Source organism: Carassius auratus, chromosome 35 (genome assembly GCF_003368295.1).
Source record: "Carassius auratus strain Wakin chromosome 35, ASM336829v1, whole genome shotgun sequence".
In the NCBI taxonomy this organism is placed as follows: domain Eukaryota; kingdom Metazoa; phylum Chordata; class Actinopteri; order Cypriniformes; family Cyprinidae; genus Carassius; species Carassius auratus.
Window position 1 is genome coordinate 6,246,479 of NC_039277.1, and position 24,606 is coordinate 6,271,084.

The 24,606-nt window shown below is 37.3% G+C and overlaps 1 protein-coding gene across 4 annotated transcripts; it reads left to right on the forward strand.

The window, feature by feature from the left end:
- Positions 1 to 109: 109 nt before the first annotated feature.
- On the forward strand, positions 110 to 24,421 carry LOC113054174 (tight junction protein ZO-2-like). 4 transcript variants are annotated; one of them, XM_026219520.1, is made up of 24 exons: positions 110 to 283; positions 6,681 to 6,804; positions 12,358 to 12,411; positions 12,650 to 12,771; positions 13,286 to 13,388; positions 13,512 to 14,184; positions 14,261 to 14,364; positions 15,570 to 15,723; positions 16,406 to 16,517; positions 17,291 to 17,409; positions 17,538 to 17,637; positions 17,736 to 17,886; positions 17,990 to 18,098; positions 18,289 to 18,508; positions 18,721 to 18,905; positions 19,434 to 19,529; positions 19,609 to 19,688; positions 19,773 to 19,983; positions 20,675 to 20,775; positions 20,900 to 21,112; positions 22,311 to 22,412; positions 22,488 to 22,754; positions 23,481 to 23,563; positions 23,650 to 24,421. In XM_026219520.1, exons 3-24 carry the CDS (start codon positions 12,367 to 12,369, stop codon positions 23,819 to 23,821), a joined length of 3,522 nt encoding a protein of 1,173 aa, XP_026075305.1. In that variant the 5' UTR covers positions 110 to 283; positions 6,681 to 6,804; positions 12,358 to 12,366; the 3' UTR covers positions 23,822 to 24,421. The 4 variants fall into 4 exon arrangements, with proteins under 4 accessions (XP_026075305.1, XP_026075302.1, XP_026075304.1 ...); XM_026219517.1 differs by lacking the exon at positions 110 to 283 and adding an exon at positions 5,244 to 5,391; XM_026219519.1 differs by lacking the exons at positions 110 to 283; positions 6,681 to 6,804 and adding an exon at positions 7,861 to 8,021.
- Positions 24,422 to 24,606: the final 185 nt, after the last annotated feature.

Consider the following 24,606-nt stretch of genomic DNA (forward strand, 5'->3'; position numbering starts at 1 on the left):
TCATCAGACTTTAAAGATGACATATGATCCATAATGGAGACTAATGTGATATGATTCAATCAGCTGCTCGCGCGCAGGTAGGAATCGGCGCGGTCACGTGACTTGGGAATGCGCTGCTCGGACTCACCTGCGCGTTCATGGATACGCCCATACCTGGAAGGTTCAGGAAGTCTGGGATTGTACACAGAATCGAGCTGTTGAGTGTTTGTCTTAAAGTGTTTATTCTCATAAAGACCCCGCGTGTCTCCGAGAGTCTGGCTCTTCAGTACTGGCTCCTGTAAAGGTACGTGCTCTCCCTCTGGACTCGAGGTTTGGTGTCTGTGTTGTTTCCCTGTTGACTGGTTTCGGTTGTCTATTGTTTAGGGAAGGAGGCGGCTAAAGCTAAAGTACTGTCAGTTGAACATAAAACTGGCGCTTTTAATATAAACTTTGGTTCAGACTTGTATTGGTTTCGTCTTCTCTTGAGCAGTTTTGTCCGCGTGTTTTGGGCCTAGTGTTTCATGTCATGATGATATTGTGTTCCCTGTCCAGCGTGTCTCTCACGAAACTTCACGCGCAGTTTCCTCTCAATACGCTGCGACACTGAGAGGTGCAACGAAGTTTATTTTACACTTAGTCTTGGTAAACAAATCTATTTTAGGATTAATCGATTGAATTTTTCAATTGTAAACAGTTTAGAAAATAAGAAAAAGTCTAATAAAGTTGAATTCGAAAGAAAATCTTCTAGCAGTAGTAGTTTCGCATAATCTTGAATATTTTCTAAATAATAATAATAACCTAGTAATTATAATAAACTGCCTATATTTGAAAATGTGGCATTTTCTGCCAAATCTAAACCACATGTAGGGGGGTTGGGGGGGCTAAACATAAAACAGGAAGTGATATCATAGCGAAAGAACCATTTCAAAATCACCACTCAATTTTGAAGACAAAAAAAATCTGAAAAAACTTTTTAAGATCTAATTGTGAATATACACAACGATTTCTTTAACAAGTTTTTGAATGAAGTGTCTTATGTTCATGTATTTAATTGATTAAAAGTCTAGTAAAAGGTGTAATACTTTGAATTATTATTATTACAACTTTAATTGTTTTGATATATTTTAAAAATGCAGTTTTATTACTGTAATGTAAAGCTGAATCTTCGTGATCCTCCAGAAATCATTCTGATATGATGATCAATAATCTTTTTTCTTCTTATATCTTATTTCAATTTTTGCCCCTTTAATATTTTTGTGTGAACTGTAATATACAACCGTTTTCCTGACATTTTGGTGGTAATTAAGATTTATAGCATTATAAATGATTATTTCAAAGAATTACCATTTATGAAAGAATCCTCAGAAAAAAATGAAAGCGGTTTACATAAAAATAAGTGTGTACAATTTAGGAAGGTAGGAAGTTACATAGTTTTTCCAAAAGTAGGTCAAACTGTTCTCAACATATAAGGACTATTATTATTAATTAATAATAAGAATAGCAGTAGTAACTGATAAAAATGAAGCACAAAATCAGCATAGAATATATATAATTTTTTTTTTCTGTATTTCTAATTGAATAAATGCAGCTGTGGTGACAAAAAAAAAAAAAAAGTATAAATTCTCAATTTTTCCAAACTCTGACCCGTAATGAAATAGTATTTGGTAGTGCATGAAACATTATTGTGTGTCTTACTGTGATTCACCATGTCCAGGTGTGGAATGTGATGGACTCATAGTTTTGGACAGTGACTCAGAGTTACTCACATGAGGACAGCAGTGGTTAGAAAGGGACAGGTGATGTCAGTGTTACCCTTTTTGTGCTGCTGCTTGAGAAAATAAACCCATAATAACACCACTAACCTTAGTCATTTTCATGCATCAAAAGTCATTTTATTTTGATTTGGACTCTATTTTTAACTTGACAGGATCCTTAAAATCTTAAAGTCAAGATACAGTTGATAGTGTAATTAAAGTGAGATTTGATCAAAGCCACAACAGTTTGAAATAAACCGCTTTATATCATGAGTTATTATTACAGGGTTATACATATGTTTACCCAGTGACGCTGTCTGAGGTGTGATTGAAATGATGATTGAATATACATCCATCAGAGAACAGTGGTACATGTCATTGCATAATGAAGACGTGATTCAGCATGAGCCAAACACACGGGAAAGACCTCGGCTTACACTGCCATGCAGCACTTGCGTAAAGGCATTAAAAGACTTGGACAGTAGTCCAATTACACAAACATACACAACATGAAGACATGTCAGAAATGTATACAAGGTTTAAACCATAATGTTGTTTGCATGCATTTCATATGAGCACAGCAGAAGCAGTGGACTGAAAATAGTGAACCACTGTAAATAGTGACTCGCTTTTGTTGCGTCTGCTTTCTCAATGCATCTGAGTTCTTAATCCGCTAGAGCTGACTTTAGGGATTTTCTGAACTTTATGCTGAAAAAATCATCAGATTAGTGTTTAGTCTATTCTGAAAAGCCTTTCAAAAGTTTTTAAAGAGTCTTATTATATCATAGTGGTATACTAATACTGCAACATTTTGGTATCTTTTAAAATAATATAAAAAAAATATTAACTATTCAGGATGTGACTGGTTTTGAATATATGTTGTCTGCTTTTCGTATAACTTTTTTGTATAAAACTTCTGATACTGGTGCTGTTTTATGTTGTTCAGGCATATTTCACAATGTGTTTGGACAGAGTCTGACATGCCTGAGCAGATTTTACAGATATTTATTTTTTGTCAGAGTAGAGGACAAAGTTCATTTGTCCATGTAGGTCAACAGATGGGAAGTACAGTATCAGCAGAATATGACTACAGGTGCATTTCTCAGTTGTTATTATTAATGGTTCTTGCTAATGCATGATATAGTAGACTTGCTTATATCTTGTTTCATACAAATCCTTGATCTTAGTATTAAACGCTGGTGTGAATCCAGTGCTGCACAATGACTCTTATTTAGAAAAGTTCAATCAAAAATGTAAGTTAGGCCGTCCTTTACACACCCTCAATGTTGTTCCAATTCAGCATGACTTTATTTCTTCTGTGGAACATAAAAGAATGTTATTTATATTTTGAAGAATATTATTTAGTCAACATCTACCCATATTATTTTGGTTACCAACATTCTTCCAAATATGTAAGTTTTTTTTAGAATGCCGGTGATCAAATAATATTGGTGACTGTTAACTTCCATTGTATGGCTTAAAAGGATTTTTTAATGTCGTCTTTCATGTTTCACAGAACAACAGGAGGGGAGTAAACAAAGACAGGATGTTTTTTTTTATTATTGTGTGGATTGCTGATGAAAGGTGCACATGAAAGTATGTTTGACCAGTGTTGTTAAATGCGGCTGTAATGTGTCTTTTAAACTGCTGAAGTGTGAAGTGGTTACTACCATTCATAGCATGTGATTTCTTTGTGTTGTTATTGGTAGCTGCTTAGACTCATGTTTGTTTACTCAAGTAGGTTGCTATTATACTTTGCAGTCGTTTACCAAAAAATACTTCAGATAGCGTTTGCAAAATGTGGCAGTTTGGTTTATGATCACACCTAACTGTCATTGTAGGTGACAATCAATATAATTTTTCAGTAGGTGATGCAGATGTGTGCAGAATGGCCAATATAGTATAAAGACATATTTTCAAACTAACGCTACATTTGTGTGGTTCCATGACAAAATCCATGACAAAGCTGTCAGATGTTGGAGCCAACACTTCTTTTAAATGGTTAACTGTGGTCTGCATCCATACTGTATATTGATCAATAGTCAGTATATGATTGCTTTATATTTTTACTGCATTTTTTTAATTCTACACGGACAAGCTCAGTTCCTTTAAAAAATACTGCCCAAATATTATCCTACTGTATTTGAGATATTTAATATGTGAGAGATAGAGAGAGAACATTTCCATTGTATTTAAGTTTTCATGCCAGTATTACATTCTGTAGCATTCTGAATATTGAAATGATTTTAATATGCTTATTATTTGGCTATTACATATATTGAAGTCATTAGTTCTGCAACTCCTTTGCTTTTCTGTGATTTATAACTTGCAAACAGATTCTTTTTTTATTAATTTCTTTAAAAAAAAAAAAAAATCTATTAAATGTTAATAATATTTATAATAATGTTTTAGATTAAACCTCTAGAATCTAATTCGCAGTGGCTTTGTTGGTTTAAATAATGTTCTTTTTTTTTTCTAAATGAAAAATGAGTTTTTTTTAAGGCCATTTAAGTTGATACTGAATATCATCAAAACCCTGAAAGTTGTTTCCAGTATTAAAAAAATGTTAGTTATATTGCAGTAACTATTAATATCTCTATTTTTAGATGAAATTATATCACCTTAGATTTTTGGCGATTTACAAGTTAGTGTCTTTATACAGTGTTTCCCCCTCACTCACATCTGTGTGGTGTTATGGCAGCTCAGGTGTTTTGCTGCTAGTCATCACACCACACCACACTCTGCTCTCTGTTTCTTTTCTGAAGTCTTAACTGATAATTCTTACTAGTTTTAACAGTTGAGCAGACCTTACCAGAGCTGTTCTTTGGAAACGTGACCTGTCAAAAGATGTCCCACAGACAGAACATGCATGTGAATGTTTCATTTGCGGGGCTTTATGTGATTTGGAGGGGATTTCAGAGCCCCCTGACCCTTGGCAGTACAATCTCCTCCTGCCTATAATCCACTGCACAAACCACTGGATGACAATGTCATCACATATTGGGTGGAGGAAAAGTCCTGGATGCCCTGTTACTCCATCCCTACACCAAAGTAACACGGTGAAAATTATCTCTAGCGTGCTGTGTTTGTTAATGGACAAATCTTGCACATATGTGTGCATGTACTGGTGATGGCAGATTGGTGATAATGGGTGCAGGCTAAACCAGTGACGAAGGGGGGATTACAGAGAAACAGACCAGAGCGCATCCATGATCTGTCACGACTTGGTACAACAATTATCCCCCCTCACAGCATTTTCATAAGACTGATGTTTGAGATCTCCAGAATTACGTAAGAGTGATGCTCTGCCAGCGTGGTCTTCGTTTTCTCTCTCTCTCTCTCTCTCTCTTTCTCTCTCTCTCTCTCTCTCTCTCTCTCTCTCTCTCTGTCTCTCTTTCTCTCTCTCTCTCTCTCTCGTCCTACGAGGAGAACGAAATGGGCATCTATGAGCAGGACCGATTCAGTAATGCAGATAGTGTGCGTGCAATGATGGGTCTAATAGGAAAATGAGATTACACTTAGCTTTGTCGGTGATGTTATAGTTGGTTAAAATGAAGTACAAGAAATTCATCACCATCATGCAAGCAGCCATCGGGATCGTGCCTCTCAACAAGCGCGAGCTGCTGCCCCCCGGCCGGAGGCTGTGGAGACCCTCGGGGTGAGTTGTGTAGATGATACTAGGGAGCAAAACTGGGAAATGAATATATGATGATGTTCATGACAGACGTAGCTGGTTTGGTGTGTTGTTAAGGCTAATGATCGGATGTGTTATTGTTGCTCATTCTGTACTATAATTGTTGCTCCATGTTTGACATGACCCTGGAAAAATTCTGAAGTGTGCATCAGATGGACATTTTACTATCCCATGAAGCCACTGGAAAGGATTTACACAAGACCTGTATACCTATAGGTCACATGACAACAAAAACATGGTGGATGTAGTACATCAGAATTATTCATACTATACAGAACATACTTTTCTGAACAGTTGAGAAGTGGGTCCTTTAAACAAATGCCTACTCTGAGAGTGTTTCAGACGCAGTCATAGAGGCTGGAGCTTTTGACCTGGGCTCTCAGAAAGAAAAACAAGTAATAAAAGTTGTTCCAATAAAATTAAAGGCTGCACAGTGTGTGCCTTTCAAAAGGGCCCCTGTGGATTAAACAGGAATATATTAGTGATTAAATCACCAAGTGTTTACAAACTAGTACCTGATATGTGCATATTAGTATTCCCCATTGACAGCTTTTGTACATTTTTTAGGTGAGTGCATTTGTGTGGCCCTCTTACATTATAGGCTCAAGACTATCAAAGCAAAGCTACGGTCGACTCGGACATCAGTGGTGAGTTTAATCAGGAAGTGTCATTCAGGAATGCAGTTTTCTTTCGAACATTTCTTAATTCGCTGTTCCAGTTTCTTGAAGCTGAGGACTCTCATGACTGAAACAGTAGTTAGTCTGTTACTCCTGCTGGCTCCTTATCTGCTCGAGGGTTCGTGAACACAAGTTTCTTGCTAGGGAGATCAAGTGTGCTTCATTTCAGAGCAGGTGCTCTCATTTGCAATACTTTTGACATGCTTTGTGAATTATAATACAGCCTCTTTATGTACTAAAAGCCCTTTTGTTTAAGCTAGGCTGCTATTTTCTTGTCAGGCTGAGCTACAACAACAGCTGCATGATCAGCTGTAATTGCAGGGTTGGAGATTTTATTTAACTGCATACACAAAAACATTTATTTGTTTGTTTTAGCTATTACCAGATCAACGAGTTCTGTACGAACTGACAAGTGTTTATGTGATTAGGACTCGGGCTGTGTGAGAAACAATGGGTCGTGCTCAGTTTTACTCAGCTACAGATACAGTAAACAGATTTTCAAAGACTAACATATTTTTGTTGTTGACTTATAAAAGTGTGTGATCAGTGTTATTAACTAAACATGTCTTTTTACAGTGACCAGTCCAACCAGATCGAGTTATTCCGATCCAGCCGCTCCAAAAGGTTTTCTTTGACCCACGAAGTTCAGTATTTGTGTCTGCGACGCCTCTCTGTTCCCAGCTACCCGGCCCTTTTACAGGTACTGCACTCTACAGAGTTTCACATGAAAACATTGACATTATTGCTAAAGATTTTTCCATGTTGACATGTATTTTGTTTCCAAACAATAAGTTGGGGTTGAAATATAGATGTAATGCACCAAACTAAAATATGCTATTATATGTTTTGCAAGTTTAATTAAATTAAATTATAAATATATGTATGTGTGTGTGTGTGTGTGTGTGTGTGTTTGTTTGTATTTTTTTATTATTTATACTGTATATATACATACTATTTATTTATCTTTTAATTTTGTATCTTATATTATTTTTAATCTTATTTATTATTCCAAAATATAAAGTGAGCCTCAGCAATTATGACGAGGAACTGACATCCGTATGTTTTTATGAGGAAGTTTAAAATGGAGAAGTTCTTCCTTAATTTGAGATTAATTTGTTATTTTTGACATGATTTCTCAGACTTGTCCACCGTCACATAAAATAGACCTTAACAGTGTTTGTTTTGTGTTTCTTGTATTTGTAGAAAAGTTATATTATTGACTCTTGAATGCTAATGATAGGAGCCCATAGCTTTGAAAAATAAAAATGTTACTAATATGAAATATAAACATTCAGATTTCCTGGAGTCTTTTAAATGTACCAGTCTCTCTCCATTGGAGAGATGTTCCCATCCTAGAGCGGGAAAGAATTGACTTATGAATATTAATTACGTACGTTACGTGTCTGGAAGCTTCAGTAAGGTTGCTAAGCAATGCCACCGCGTCCTAATGAATATTCATGAGCTAAGCCTTCGCCGGTATTTTGGAACCGTCCATTGTACCTCATAGGGTAAGCTATAAAAGAAATGCAGCATTGCTTGTTGTATAATTCTCATATCACATTATAGCACGTATACACGTATAGGGCAAGTTAAAGTCAATGTAATGTGAAGAAAGAGGTATTCGCTGCACATTCAGTAGAGGTTAAAATACACTGGTTATTATTAACGCCCCCCACTGATTAATTAGTACTGTCGGATTTCACAGTACGACAGTTTAAATGTTTCGGCGCTTGTGTTGTTGCTTCTTCCCAGGTTTTGGAGTTATTAGCTATACATTTTATTTACTCGCCATAACACATTAAACTATTTATTTCAGGTTAAAGAGTTTATTTTTAAGGTTAGCCTTAGTGCATTTGGCGAGATGCCCGTTGTTGTGGAGAGGCGGCTCTTTCTGAGTTAGAAATGTTCAGGACTTTTGTGAGTAACGTTAACTGTTTGCTTATTCGCTTATGTCAACTAACTTAACTACTCATTTTAACTTAAACACTTTTTTCTGAGGTGCACAATTGTTTATGTTACTGTATAGCATTAAGTTACCTTACATTTACGAACACCTGCCATACGGATATTAATATTCTAACGTGAATATAACACGTTACGTTTAAAACGTACGTAAAACGGATTTTCTTCGTTGGGGACATTTAAGGAATAAAAGATGCTATCAAATATTTTCATTAATTACTTGTATAACATTAAATTTAGATAAGCTCTACCGCTGTTTTTCATAAATTAAGTATATACTGGAGGACGATTTTAATTAATATTTTATTATATGTTTTGCACTAACAGCTTTAGAGAACATTAGCTTCTGTGAGAACAGGACAGCTGATGTCTGTTTTATTAATTGTTTAATATGGTTTATAATCAGTTATTTAAAGGCAAGTGTCTCCAGCAGAGGGCAAAAGTCCAATATCATAAACTGTCACAACCCACAACGCTTCATAACATGGAGTTATTATAGCTGTTACTATATCTGAAATTAACTGTAGATAATTTTCTTGTAAATTAGTCTTTCTGATTTTACGCCTTAGACAGTAGCTCAGACAAGCTTGTTTTTTCTTATCCCCCATATTTACACTCCTTTAGCCAAACCTGTGTTTTGTACATTGTTCGTCATACACTTAAAGTCTCATATGCAATGCATCATCTGAAATTAGACATTTTAGAAGTTTTATTCAAAACATAAATGATGGGACTTGGATTGAAAGCGTTCGTTGAGTGGTTTCAGTCTCTTTGAGGCACACAGACAGCTAAAGCTGCTTATCTATAATGCAGAGGGACTTCTGTCTGCACACATTGTGCCTGTTTTGTCTAACAGCAGACCGCACACAGTTCAGTATGTTCTCTGATGGCTACAGTGTCCATAAAAACCAGAAGATTTCCCCCTGGAGTAGTTAGATTATGTATGGAAATTGAAGATTTTTTTCTTCTGTTGTTTTCGGTTCTTGTCACACAGTAAAATACTGCCTGTATGATTCTGTCAACACCATGTTTTATTTGTTTGCTTTTTACATTTATTTTGTGCTTTCAAAGTTCAAGTTTTATATACATTATCCTTAAAGAGAAGTGAAGATTGACTTGGATTGGATTGTCTCATTGAGTACACTACCATTCAAAAGTTTGGGTTTTTTTGTTCAACAAGGATTCATTAAATTAGTTGAAGGTGACAATAAAGAGATTAGTTAAATGCATGGTTTTCACAAAAATATGAACTGCACAAATGTTTCCAACATTAATAATAAGAAATGTTTCTTGAGCAGTAAATCATATTATAATGATTTCTGAAAGATCATGTGATGCTGAAGACTGGAGGAATGATGCTAAAAATACAGCTTTGATCACAGGAATAAATTACATTTTACAATATATTATTGTATTTATTTTTATCCAATAAATGCAGCCTCAGTGGGCATAAGATAATTGTATACATCCTGCAGGCCCCGAGCTTTTGAAAAGTAGTTTATAGTACCAAGTCAAAACACACTCATTCTTAATTGTGTAACCATAAAAAAATCATCATAAGCAAAACCATGCAGGAACACAAATGCATGCTTCTTTTTCCCACTCCAGTTCATCCATTACAACAAAATGCAATGCTTCAAGCTCAGTTACAGTGAGAAACCAGTTCTCTGGCATCATCCGCCAGTAATCTGTTGGTCATCTCAGTAAAGAGAATCGAGGGCAGCTCATATATCACAAGTTAATCCTGTCTTAGATAAGATTTGAGTTAGAAAGCCTTTATAGATCAAAGAATCATTATGCTGTTTAGTACTGCACAATTTACCAATATACAGCACCTGTGTTATGGCATTCAATTCTATGCTGTTAGAAAATAAAGGCGCTTGGGTGCTTCAAATCTAATAATCCAGGATTATAATTAAAAAGAGATGAAATCACTGCTTAACTGCCAGTCCTTCTTGCACATTCAAAAGCTCATGTTGCAGAAAGAAATCCCAATCCAAAAGCATCGGTATTCTGAAGGTGCTACTTGACATCCGTAAGCCGCGAAGAGCTTTTAATGTCAACCTAGATAGAGCCGTATCATCTGATGAATTGAAATGAAATTTTAAATTAATAGCTCAGCAGGAGACTGTCTCGCCTGCCCCGTTTTGTTTTCTCTTTTCTCGTCGTGGCTGGCGTGGGTCGCTGTGGACAGTGGGATTTGCACAGAATGTAGGCCAGCGGCATCAGTCTTACGTCAAAGGCAGACAGATGCATTGTGCCCAGAGGTGATGTGCTCTGGCCCAGAGACTCTGTGTTCACGGGACAGGTGACAACATGAAGACGGTCCTCTCGCTGCACAGGAAATGGGCGCACACCATCAAGGCCATTCGCATCCTCCAGGGCATCGTAAGCACGACTCTGCTCTTTCGTTGTTCAGCTTCAGTTTGGGTGAAGTGTGAAGTTTTTGTTGAATGGCTTTCCATCCGCTGTCAGCGTATACTGTAGGTTGATTAGACAGAAGGGTGTAGTGATTGGCAGGAGTGTAAGTATGGGTAGAAAACTCTTTAGGGATTCTTTACTAAACAATGTAGTACGTTGTGGCAGTGTAGTATATTTTGCATATAGTGGTAAAATTCATAATTATTGTAAAAAACAATCCTAAAACAGATGTATATGGAAGGATATTTACTGTAGCGTTGGATTTTGTCAACTTGGAAGTGAGTCAGATGTCATAAGAAAAAAGTTAAATGTTAGTCATTATTAAAGTTATTACATTTCCTATTCCTAATTGATTTGTTGAATTTGTATTGTCAGTGTGAGATATTACAATACACATTTTTATTACATTTCATGCACTGATGCATTTTATAATTTGATGTAGAAATTCAAACGAGTAGAGTTCAAGGTTTAGCAAAAGTTGAAAGTTTGACACCATGATGAAGAAAGTAGCTGGTGATACAGTTGGTTTTCTCGGTAGATGTTATTTCATGTTTCATTTTTGTTATTTCATTTTTTTGAATCAGTGATGAGAGTGATTAAACACTTAAGCTTCTGTGTTGATTTACAAAATTGCTTTCCAAGTTTAACAATTGCTCAGTGTGATATTGCTATATTTATATTGAAAGTTTATGGTGGCAACAACTTTTTCCCATGACTTTGTCCCATGAAGTTATCCCCACCACTTTTTGATATAGTTCACAGCAAAGATGTATCTAATAATGTGGAATTATGTTACATTTTTGATCATTTTGTTAATGTGTGCTAAAATAAGTGGTGATCCAGTGCTGGAATTTGTTATATTTGTTTTGTTGTTGTGGTTGTCCATTCTCAGTTTTCCTCAATTGCAATTTTGATTTTTTCATAAAAAAAGGATAAAAAAGAAGTATTACTATAATAAACGAAGTAGGTCAGTATAGAGCCAGAACTCCTGTGCTTTCCAACTAAAACATTACCTCTAGACCAGGGTCATGTCTGACTTTCAGTCCACTGACCTAAAAATGCTGAAGATCTCTTGAATTGAATTGAAACTTCAAACACTAAATCTTTTCATTAGTGACATTCACCACTTTTTAAATCCGTGACACCCCTGGATACTACATGTATTACATGTCATGATGGCATGAGGAGCGCATGATCGTCTTCAAGGTGTCGCAGTGTTTAGTTTGATTGAACTAGTGCAGTAACGCTGTGACGAAAACCAACAAATTGAAATCATTAATACGTGAAATGCTAAAAGGCATCGGTTGTGCCAGTTGAGAGATGAGAATTATTTAGGGCAATACTGGGATTCATATTTATCTGAGAAGATTAAAGAGCACCAGTCATAATCACCCAGCGCACACGTGGGTGGATGAAGAGGTAAGAGGCGCTGCACGGAGCAGGACGTCACGTGGCTCTCACACTGATCCTGAAGGCCATGTTTATAGTCTTTAACTCAATGACCGTTACTTCCAAATAACATAGGCTTTTTATTTTAAATGCCATACATTTGTTTATTGTTTAAGGTGTTTTTTTAGCAGTCCACATATGATGTCAGCTTGTTTTTTTTTTTTTGTATGAAATTGCTCATTCTGTAGATCTGTTCGTTCTTTTGTTTATTTTCTGGTTTGATATATAGACATGTTTCAGATCTGCAGTTCAGTCTGTCTCCTGAGTAATCAGATGAGCTCATGTAAATGAAACTCCTCTAGTTTTTCACTGTGGCAGGCAGCACCACGCTGCAGATTTGGCTCAGGAGATCACTGATATCTGCTGTAACTTGTCTCTGTCCATCACTGTGTTACATATAAACCTGTTGATACTGTTTCAGAACCCAGTCATGGAGGAGACGGTGTGGGAGCAGTACACTGTGACCCTACAGCGGGTGAGTCACTGTCCAGAGACACTGTTCCTGCTTATTGGTTTACATTCTTGTGTTTTTATATTATATTTTTTTTTCCTTGAAAGTGCAGTGAGTGATTTCTGTACCTCTAGCATTAGATGTCTACACGTTAATTAGTGATTGCTGCCTGTACATCTGCATGAATTTGAAGTGTTTTATTGTTGTAAATGAATAAATGGCTACCATGGATTCAGGAAAATATTTTTTACCCTTTATTTAGGACTCCAAGAAGGGCTTTGGCATTGCTGTGTCTGGAGGGCGGGACAATCCAAACGAAGATGGAGAACCGTCAATCGTTGTTTCCGATGTGCTGCAAGGGGGTCCTGCTGATGGCTTGCTATTGTAAGCTATGAAACAATATTAAACACATCCCAACCTTTTTTAAAGATTTGTAATCCAAAAGTGAATATTCTTATCAATGCACTCAGTTTATTTGAAAAGATAAATATGTATATTTTTTATTTATGAAAGTATATATATTATACATTAAAAGCTTAAAAAATGTTTTTAATGAAACTAGCATGTAACCTTAAAATATTTTTTTTAAATATCACACATTAAACGGTCAGTAAAAGAAATGCAAGAAATAAGTTCTAAGTAATTGACAAATAAACCCAAATTTCAAAAATACTAAAAGTTTTATTTTAATTTGAGTTGCATTTGCATTGCATTTGTTATGTGCCAACACTATCAATTATTAAATTACAGATTAAAAATTTTTATTCGAAGTTTAATCTAGACTTTAGTGTCAGCACTAATGCTGGTACTTCTGATATTCCTCAACTGTCGGAAGGATTTGAAGTCATTTTCTCATATATAGAGACATTTTCTAACAGTGTTTCATGATATTGTACAGTGAAAATGACCGAGTGATCCAGGTCAACAATGTGCCCATGGACTGTGTCCAATATGGCTTCGCAGTGCAGACTCTCCGCAAATGTGGCAAAGTAGCCAAAATCGTGAGTGTAACATTTTAACAATACTCATTTCAGCTTTAATACAGATCATGTTTGTGAATCACTGGCAGTTGAAATCAGAGTTTAATGAATGAGTGATTTCATTTTGTCCCCATCCTTCATCAGACGGTAAAGAGACCAAGAAAAATTCCCGTCAGCGTGGTCAAACGTGGCCCGTCCCTAGACGACCGCGTCTTCAGCGGCGACTACAACGACGACTATGAGCTGGACCAGCGCAGCGTCTACAGCGGCCGCGGCTACATGGATGATCATGATCGTGACTACGAGCGCAGCCGCGGGAGGAGCATGGAGCGCGGCGTGAGCCCCGACAGACAGTACAGACGAGACGGCAGCCGCGGCCGAACGCTGGACCTCGAGCGCAGCCCCGACCGCCGCTACCGAAGTGACCACAACCTGGATCTTGACCACAGCCTGGACCGCCGCTACCGAAGCGATCGCACGCTGGACCGCAACTACAGCCCGGACCGACGCTATCGCAGCGAACACAACCTGGACAGAGAGCGGAGTCCGGACAGACAGTACCGCAGCGACCGTGCACTGGACAGATCACACAGTCCTGAGACGCGCTACAGGCCCGAACCGGCTCGGGTGTACAGCAGAGAGAATCTAGCCAGTGACTACGAGCGCAGGAGGTCCGAGCCGCGCCAGGACGAACCCATGAGGAGGAGTAGCAGTCGAGACCGGCTGGATCACTCGCCCTCACCCCCGCCACCACAGCGACTCGAACCCTTGGAGAAGCCACTCAATGTTACTCTTCTAAAGAGCCGCCCAAGTGACGGTAGATATGTACCACCTTCATTTATCTGTTACCTTCAACCAAACCACTAACATGATGTTTTCTCATATCTATCCAGAATATGGCCTTCGTCTTGGCAGTCAGCTGTTCATCAAAGAGACGACGAGCACAGGCTTGGCCTCCAAAGAAGGCAAACTACAGGAAGGCGACATCATTCTGAAAGTAGGTGTATAACCACTCAGAACACCTTTGCAACCGCATAGCACAAAACCTTAGCAGCTTCATAGCAAAGCTCTAAAAGCAACCCACAACCGTATAGCAATCGCATGGCAGCCATTCCCAGCAGCTCTCAGAACAACTGCAGCCACACTGCAGTGCACGGTCAACCTCAGCAGTACCTCTGCATTCTGGCAATGTGTTCTGTACTGAAAGCCCTTTTTTTTTTTTTTCTCACCAACGTTTAAATGTTAAAAAAAACCTTTTAATGCTTACCTGCAAGGCTGCATTTATTGTATTAAAAATACAGTAAATCAGTAATATTGTGAAATGTTATTACAATTTAAAATAGCTGTTTTCTATATGAACTTATATAAAAATTTGATTTATTGCTGTGATTAAAGCTGAATTTTCACATCATTACTACATACTTCACATTTGCTGCTCAAGAAACATTTATGGCTATTTTCAGTTGAAAACTTGGAAAAGTTGGAAAGTATGTTTTTGAGGATTAAAAAGGAGCAGCATTTATTTGAAAAAAAAAAAAGTCTAATTCTAAGTGTCCTTACTGTCACTTTTGATAAATGTAATGCATCCTTGAATAATAAAAGTATTAATTTATTTAGAAAAATAATAATCTTACTGACCCCACACTTTTGAACAATTGTATATTATACTGTTGTATCTGCACACAAACACACACAGTCTGGTTTACTCTCCATCGGCAGAATGTTTTTTATAGTATAAAAATCATATGTTGCCTTACTCTCAGACCCTCAGTGCATACAGATTTTACAGAATGTAAAAATACAAGCAAATATAATATAAAATCCAACTATACAACACCAACCCAACACCTAAACCTACCGCTCACAGAAAACTTTCTGCATTTTTATATTCTCAAAAAAACTTATTCTGTATGATTTATAAGCTTGATTCCCCACGGGGTCCTCAATTTAGGTCCCATGAATCAGTGTGGATTCAGGTTTAAGATCCCACTGGGATAGAAAAACATGGACATGTGCACACACACACACACACACACTGTGATGTAACTGCAGAGGTTTTTTTGACATATCATCAGATCCTTAATTTTTTTTTTTTAAACTTACTGACCAAACTTTTTAAAGTTTTTAAAATGTATATATTTTTTTCTCTTAAATATGTTGTAGTTTATATGTTATTTATTGGTACTTAATTTGGTGTGTCAGATTAACGGTACGGTCACAGAGAACCTGTCTCTGAGCGACGCAGGGAAGCTGATCGAGAAGTCTCGTGGGAAGCTGCAGCTGATGGTGCAGAGGGATCGCAGTCAGGTGCTCATCCGAGTCCCACCCATGGCAGACAGCGACTCCGAAATAGATGGTGAGTGGATCAGAAACACTAATTATTTCTGACTGATTTACAGCCATCTTTAAATGGCTTTATAAACACCTTTATAATTAGCTGCTGTTGCATTTCCTATTAAATCAGAAAGTTGGGGCGGGACATATAGAAGTGATGATGATTTTCTGTTTGTTGTTGCTGTACGGGGAGGGACATTCCCCTGCTTAATGAGCGTTTGATTGAACAAACATTTGTGTACACAGTATCCATTTGGCTGCCAACACGGTCATATAAATATAAAAGGACTTACGATTATTGCATCAATAGATTTAATTTATTTTAAATGTTTAATAAACAATTTATATTATTGTTTGATTTGAATATTGTTTGTATATGTATAAATACCTCGTGACACATGTAAAGTGATGATGTATGCTGTCGTGAGGTATTCGAGACTTGTCATATGTTTTGCAAAGTTGTTGGTTCATGTTCTTCTGAAAATATGTATTGGTTTTTAGATTAAATAACGTAATATATAAGAATGATGGAAAACAAATTTGGTTTTAATTAGTAGCTGGCGTTATATTTCTCAGGTTTAGGAATTTGATTCTTTGGGACCCTGGTGTTTAACCCTTCGTGCTCCGTTTGCACTGCGGATATAAATGGTCCCTCAAAGCATGTGTCTTGCTCTAGTGATGACGTCATGTGCTGTGTGTTGCAGATATCTCCGATATTGAGTCGTACCGCTCCTATTCTCCTCAAGAGGACCGACGCAGTCATCACTCTGACCTCTCCTCACACTCCTCTAATGAGAGACTGCAGGACAAAAGCAGGTGATACCCTCAGACTTCAGCCATCACCAGTTATTGTTTCCAAACATTTATTATCTTACCTAATTACTTTAATAAATTCAAAAGTTGTATTTGTTGATATTATTTAATGGACCTGAACAGTTCATTCAACAGCGTTCCATTTACTTACTATTATAATAACAACTAATTATAGATAATTACATGCAAGTAACCCTAAGCCAAACCTGAATCCTAATCCTAACCATATAGTGAGTACTTGGAGTTAATTAATATTACTCAGTATTTAAATGTGTAATATAAATACCTTAAAATAAAATGTAACCTAAAAATGAATAAACGCTGACGCTGTAGGAAATTTGTTGCTTATTGTTACTTAATGTTAGTTAATGCATTAACTAATGGGACCTTATTGTAAAGTGTTACCAAGTAGCTAGTTAATAACTAAGTGACTAGCTTGCCAAGTTAAACATTAATAATTTACATGCTATTTAAACTACAGTTAAACTACCCTTTAAGATGCTATAAGTTACTAACAAAAACTACTTACATTAGCCAAATTAACATTTCAGAGGGTGATCCTTTTCAAATTTAAATAATTTAGTTATTAATCGGAGCATAAAACAATTAGGAACTCATTTTTGGTGACCGTATTAAACAAAAGCACATTTATGTTTGATTCGGCTTCTAAAACTGGAAAGCAGGCAGATATATAACTGAATCAGAAGCCTGATTAGAAAGCAGCAGAAGCATGATGGAATGATTTTCCAAATGAACTGTGGTTCTTCTGTTGGTAGAGATGAGCCTCCTAACAGACTGGCTAAAATGGGAGCGATGCCGACTCCGTTCAGAGCGGCGCCGGTGGAGCTCCCGCCTCCACCTGTAGAGAAGGAAGAGCCTCGCAGCCTGTCTCCAGGTACAACACTTCCTCTGGAAAGGGACTTATGTAATGCAATACTCCTAGATCTCATAACCGTGGTCAGTTTCACCATGTAGAATCAGAAGAATAATAGAAACCGATGATGTGCGTTGTTTTGTATACAGCTCCTGTGGTAACTGCTGCTCCGAAAAGTGTTCCAGTGAAAGCCAAGCCTCTGCCAAAGGTTCCCCTGCGGCCCAGTCCGGAGGAGCAGGAGATATACGGGTTTGTACTGGATTGACTCGGACTTTCCTGTTATAAAGGATCATGTGCTTGGATCCTGATTATTCCTATATTTAGACAACTTTGTGGTTCTCCCACAGCCCCAACACTGTGATGGTGCGCTTCCAGAAGGGCGATAGTGTTGGCCTGCGTCTCGCTGGAGGAAACGATGTGGGCATTTTTATCGCAGGCGTTCAGGAGGACAGTCCTGCAGAGATCGAGGGACTCCGCACCGGAGACCAGATCGTGAAGGTGCAACTGCACTGGCTCTGCTTTTAATATTATGTGCCTTAATCCATCATACATTTTCCCACATTGTCAAGTGGTAATTTCAAGTGTTTTTCTATCCTTGCAGGTGAATAATATGGATTTCAGAGGAATGATCCGGGAAGACGCAGTCCTGTATTTACTAGAGATTCCCAAAGGAGAGGATGTGACCATCCTGTCTCAAAGCAAACCTGATGGTACTTCAAAACACTCAATAGAGTAATATACAATAGAGTAATGTACATAACTGTCCAAAAGCTCAGGGTCAGTATAACTGGAGCAATGATCCTGAAATACAGCTTCGCATCACTGGAATAAATTACATTTTAAAATATATGTAATTATTTTAAATGACATTTTTAGTCTGATGACTCTGATTTGTTTTAGTTTATAAAGACATCCTGGCCTCGGGACGAGGTGATAACTTCTTCATCAGAACTCACTTTGAATATGAGAAAGAGCTCCCTCAGAGCTTGACCTTCTCCAGAGGAGAGGTTTTTAAAGTGGTGGACACCCTGTATGATGGAAAGCTGGGTAACTGGCTGGCCATCCGCATGGACAAAGACAATCAGCTCCTGGAGAAAGGCATCATACCCAACAAGAGCAGGTGAGACTTGAATACACAGTGGCTCACACTGCAGATGTCTTCACTTCACGACTTGGTATAACTGTTTATTCAGTAGTATTACTAGGAGGAAAAGTTCTCTTAAAGTCAACATAAATCAAAAGTGACCTCACCTGGTCTGCCATTACATGTTGACGTTAAAAGCTCATAATTTGTTAGGTGTTTGTGTGATCGTGTTATTTGCATCCTATCAGAGCGGAGCAGATGGCAAACGTTCAGAACGCACAGAAAGGCGCTGCCAATGACAGAGGAGACTTCTGGAGGCTGAGAGGTCAAAGAGCAGCCAAGAAAAAAGACCTTCGCAAGAGCAGAGAGGATCTGAGCGCTACCCCGGTCACCACACGCTTCCCAGCCTACGAGAGAGTGGTGCTGCGGGAAGGTGATTCTCTTTAAAAACACATTGGAATGTTTCAGGACTAAATTGAGGAAAATATATACCGTATTTTTCGGACTATAAGTCGCACCTGAGTATAAGTTGCATTCATTTAGAACCAAGAGAAAACATTACCGTCTACAGCCGCGAGAGGGCGCTCTATGTTTTCAGTCTAGACTACAGGAGCACAGAGCAGCATAGAGCGCCCTCTCGCGGCTGGAGACGGTAATGTTTTCTCTTGGTTAATCTCTCTTGGTTCATTTCTCTTGGTTCATGTCAAATTAATTTTGATAAATAAGTCGCATCTGACTATAAGTCGCAGGACCAGCCAAACTATGAAAAAAAGTGCGACTCATACGTATTTATGTTTGATCCTATTCTTTTTTTATTATTAATTTAGTGTTGATCAGTGTGTTGTTTTTAATACATTTATAAATATATAATTAAGTTTTTTGTTTGTTTTGTTTAATCTCATTTTAGTTGAGAAGCTTGTCATGTTTATACACTAAGTGTCTTTTCTCTCTCTCCCACCAGCTGGGTTCAGGAGACCTGTCGTAATATTCGGCCCCATTTCAGATGCAGCCAATGAAAAACTGGCCAATGATCTTCCAGATGAGTTTATCGTAGCGAGTAAGCCTTTCTCAGCTCTCGTTGTAGTGATGTGTAGGTGTGTGGATGAGGCGTTTGACCTGTGTTTCTCCCCTGACAGAGACCGAACCAAAAGACGCGGGCTCAGAGAAGTCGTCTGGTGTCGTGAGACTCAATACTATTCGTCAGATCATCGAGCAGGTAACGGCCCACAGTCAAACTTCTGAAGGTGTGTACATGAGAAAAATACAGAAATATCGAACGATATTCTTTTCTTGATCCTAGGATCTACACGCTCTGCTCGATGTCACCCCGAAGGCTGTGGACACCCTGAACTACACCCAGTGGTATCCCATCGTCATTTTCCTCAACCCAGACAGTAAGCAGGGGGTGAAGACCATGAGAAACCGCCTGGCTCCCGGATCTAGCCGCAGTTCACGCAAGCTTTACGAACAAGCAGTTAAACTGCGCAAAACCTGCTCCCACCTGTTCACTGGTCAGTCTGATGAGATAATGTAGAAACTACAACCATATAAGAGCCATTCTATTATTTCCCAAGTTCCTACTTCTTTCTTTTTGTTATTATGTTTTCAGTTTTATTTTTCCAGATTGTTTTTTGCTTTTTAATTTTTTTTACATTTTTGTTTTATTTTGATTTTGATTGTTTGATTAAATGTTATGTCTAATTCATATAAATCCATTTAAAAACATTTTATTAAAAGTTTAAGAAAAGTTAGGGCATTGTAAAATGAGTTAAATTGTTTCCAAATTGGGTGTCACGTTTCCTTTTTTTTGTCATCATTGTGTTTTAAAGGTTTAATTAAACTTTATTAATCAACTTAATTTATTGACACTTTTACAAAAATGCTGCCATTTTTAAGTTTTTGAGAAATTCTGGGTTGTGTGTTTAAGTTTTCTGGATTTATGAATGAATACACTTTTTTTATTATTATTATTATCAAAAATGTAGGTAAGCAAATGCATAAAACAATAATAATTTTAAAATGTACTTGAATAAAAATGTATCTTTTTTAATTAATTGTTTTTGGCCAACAACGTGCTACACAACAGAGGTTTACTCTCAGAATTAAAATACAGTTAGCAGAAAAATAACAAATAAAAAGAAAAAAAATTATATTCAGAATAAAATGAAGTTATAAATGTCTAAATTGCACTTCCTTGTCCAGCTACCATTGATCTGAACTCTTCCCATGATGCCTGGTATGGAAGTCTCAAGGATGCCATACGAGAACAACAAGAGAAAGCTGTCTGGGTCTGTGAAAGCAAGGTCAGCATTTATACAGATGCTTTATTTCCTTAAGCAAAGAAGATTTACTCATTTAATCATATATGTTCATGCTTAGCCAGCCTTAATTTCCGTGTCAAATTACACATGATTGCACATGTTTCAGCTGGATGGGTCTGAGGACGACCTGGATCTCCACGATGACTGTATGTCGTACCTGTCGGCCATGAGCGCAGACTACCTGAGCATGGACAGCCGTCTGACCAGCGACTACGAGGATGAGGGCGGCGCATACACCGACACCGAGCTTGACGAGACCACGGACGAGCCACAGCCGATGTCAGCCATCAGCCGCTCGTCCGAGCCTGTTAGCGAGGAGGTTAGTGTGCTGTGGAAACTACTACTCCTCTGTGTCCTTTCACCACTGGCGGGAATGACATTTAAGCCCTGCCCAAATGTTTCCTGGAAACATTTTGCTCCGAGTCTTTCCATTTTATTATATCTGTAAAGGTCAGTCATCCTGTTTTCAGTATCATTATCACTGATCATAATGGGAGGATCAGTGATGAGGAAAGTGTTTGTGCACGCTGCTCCCCACAGGACACTTGTGAAACTGCATATTCAACACACATTCATGTTCAACATCAGTCTAACACTGCTAGATGGTTTAACAACATTCAATGCATGTGCCATGTGATTAATAACTGGAGAAGTCAAGAGGTTTAAATGCATTTGAATGTACACAAAATCTTTCATAACACTCTTAAGGCAAAAAAATAGTTAATTTACGGCTAGCAGGAATTATTATTATTTTTATTTTTTTGTACAGGATTCATTTTGTGATGTAATTTTATGTTTCATGATGAAAATGACTTGCTGCATATGTTGGTTAAACCTCATTGATGTTCTTTTTCTTTTCTCTTTTTAATAATGACATTACTTTAAGCTACTGTTAAAAATTATTGGGGTTAGTAGTTTTTTTTTTTTTTAATTCAGGAAAGAGATATTAAATTGATTGAAAGTGACGGTAAAGACATTTCTACACAGGATTTTTATTACAAATAAGTGCTGATCTTATTAACTTTGTATTCATCGAGAAATCCTGAAAAATTATCATAGTTTCCACAAAAATATTAAATAGCAAAACATTTTTTAAGCAGAAAATAACTATATTAGATTGATTTCTGAAGGATAATGTGACACTGAAGACTAGAGTAATGATGCTGGAAAAATAAAGGAATGAATTACATAAAAAAAAAATATATTAAAGTAGAAAATAGTTATTTTAAATTGTAATGTCTTTTTTTTTTTTTTTTTTACAAAATGCAGTCTTTTTGAAACTACTGAACATTAGTGTACATAAAAAATAATAATAGTAATATTAATTATTATTGCTAGATTAATTTTTTTTTTTTCAAAAACCTGCATAATGTTTATTTATTTTTATTTTTTTAAGACATTTATCAGAGTATATTTTAATTTAGGAATTGAAAACCTGTCTCTTGTATAAGGATGTATTAAGGTTTTTATATATAAATGAATTAATGCTACATCTATCACTTTTTCCACTTCCGCAGAGACCCATACCTGTTCCTCATGAGCGTTCAAAGAAGCCTGCGAGCAGAGAGGTGCAGCGGGACCCCAGCCCGCCTCCATCATTTGTTCCTGAGCCCCCAAAGGTCAGTTCCTCTCCTCCCCTGAGGCGTTCTTTGGCCCATGACAGACAGTGAGTTGATCAGCTGGTGTTCCTGCAGGTGCGGGCAGCTTCTCGTCCTGCAGACTCTCGCTCCAGCAGCACAGTCAGCAGTGACCCTCCTGTCAGTAACAAACCTCTTCCACCGCCGGTGGCTCAGAAGCCCAGCTTCACAGTGAGGACGGGCTCAGCTGAAGAAACGACCTCTGACCCTGTAGATGACCCCGCCAACCGCACCTTCCGGGGAAAGGTGAAGGCCTTTGAGCAAATGGACCACCTGGCCCGGGCCAAGAGGATGCAGGAGCTGCAGGAGGCGGAGCAAGCACGGGTTTGTGTCCCGTCTCACACACACTATACACCAGCAGCCTCACAGATACAACAAGTGTTTTACATCACCACAAAATCAGCAGGAAAATAGTGATATATTTGCATTAAGTGAAGGAAATTAATAAATAAACACATTTGACATTTATTTTCATTATTGTCATGACGATTAAGCACCTTATTGTAGTTTATGCTGATTTTAATTAGAACAAAGAGATGCCTAAACGGGAAGATTTGAGCTTAAATTATATATTAATTAAAATAACAGAAAATGAATAAAATTCATTTAATAATAAAAATTTGTTTCCAGAAAATTTAAATCAATGAAATTCATAAGAAAATCACTCCAAAATCACTAGGAAAATATGTATACATAAAATATTTATTTATTATTACAATTTTAATATACAATTTATTATAACAATTATAATTTTACTTTATTTTTACTATTGTCATGAGAGTTAAGCGTTTGTTTGTGTGTGTGTGTGTGTGTGTGTGTGTGTATATGTACTTGATTTGAAGAAATTGTCTATAGGTTTATTTGGGGTCACATATCCAAAGTACAATTATACAAATGTATGTACGTGGATGTGTTTCTTCGTGCTTTTAACACTTTGTTCTTTTTTGGGGTGAAATATGACCTAGATGTTAAATTCATGTTTTACTGACCAATATAGTTTCCAAAAATTGAATTCTTTGAATTTACAAGCATTATTATTTTGGTTAACAGCTGGAAATATCTCAGAAACATCCAGATATTTATGCAGTTCCCCTCAAGCCCAAACCAAACCAAAACAGGCCTCAGCCCATTGGGTAAGTTTGTTCCTGGGCTTTTTTTCCTCTAAAACTCATTTCAACACACAAGCGTTCAGTGATGGCTGTATTCCCTTCATCTCCAGCTCAAACTCTGAGTCCCAGAGCTCCTCCAAAGCGCCGTATTCAGAGAGCCGCTCTCACCGCCGCGCCGATGATGATGATGATGATGAAGAAGAGGAGTATCGCCGGCAGCTGGCAGACCAAACCCGCAGGGGCTACTACAGCGCCCAGAAATACAACGACACTGAACTCTAACACAGCGTCCAGTGTCCCACAAACACTCGGGAGGTTTGCTGTGCATGTCATGATAAAGCAACTGAATGTGCTTCCTGTTCTTCTGTAAGAGGGACTGAACCACAGATAAAGCACATGCCAAAAACACACATGCAGTATATACACACCAGTTATAAAACAGCATCTTTTTATACCTGCAATGTTTTTATATGAAATTTCAGTCTATATTTCATGTCTTTCTTTTTTTTTTTTTCACAATGCCACTAGCTACTTAGATGGAGTTAACGTTACACTGTCCTCATTTACACTGCTGACGTTTGCCATAAACTAAAATTGAAATGGAGTTGCTGGAGTGCCTTAATGTCATTGATGTATTAACTTAAGCTCAGCTGATGCTTTTAATGCTTGCTCCATATATTACTATGCTATGATTATGTAAAAATCTGGTATAATGTCACATCATTTTTACATTGATTCTCTAAGAATAAGAAGATCATGTGTAATGTTCACACTATTGGTGTGTCTGTGATCAGTGCTTGGGGTTTAACCACTAATAAAACACAGGTGTGGGATTTTTACTTTTTTTAAAAGACAAATCAATAAACCTGACTTTTAATGATACTCTTGCTTGTTGTTGTTAATGCTTGTCTGCTACTATCAAAAACCAAACCATATCTAGAGCAGAAATTAACTGATTCAGATGAATGACCATCTCTTATATTATTATTAATTGTGCTATTATATACATCTAAATGGTTGCAAATTTACATTGTTGTCTACAGAAATGAGTGTTTTTACTCAGCATG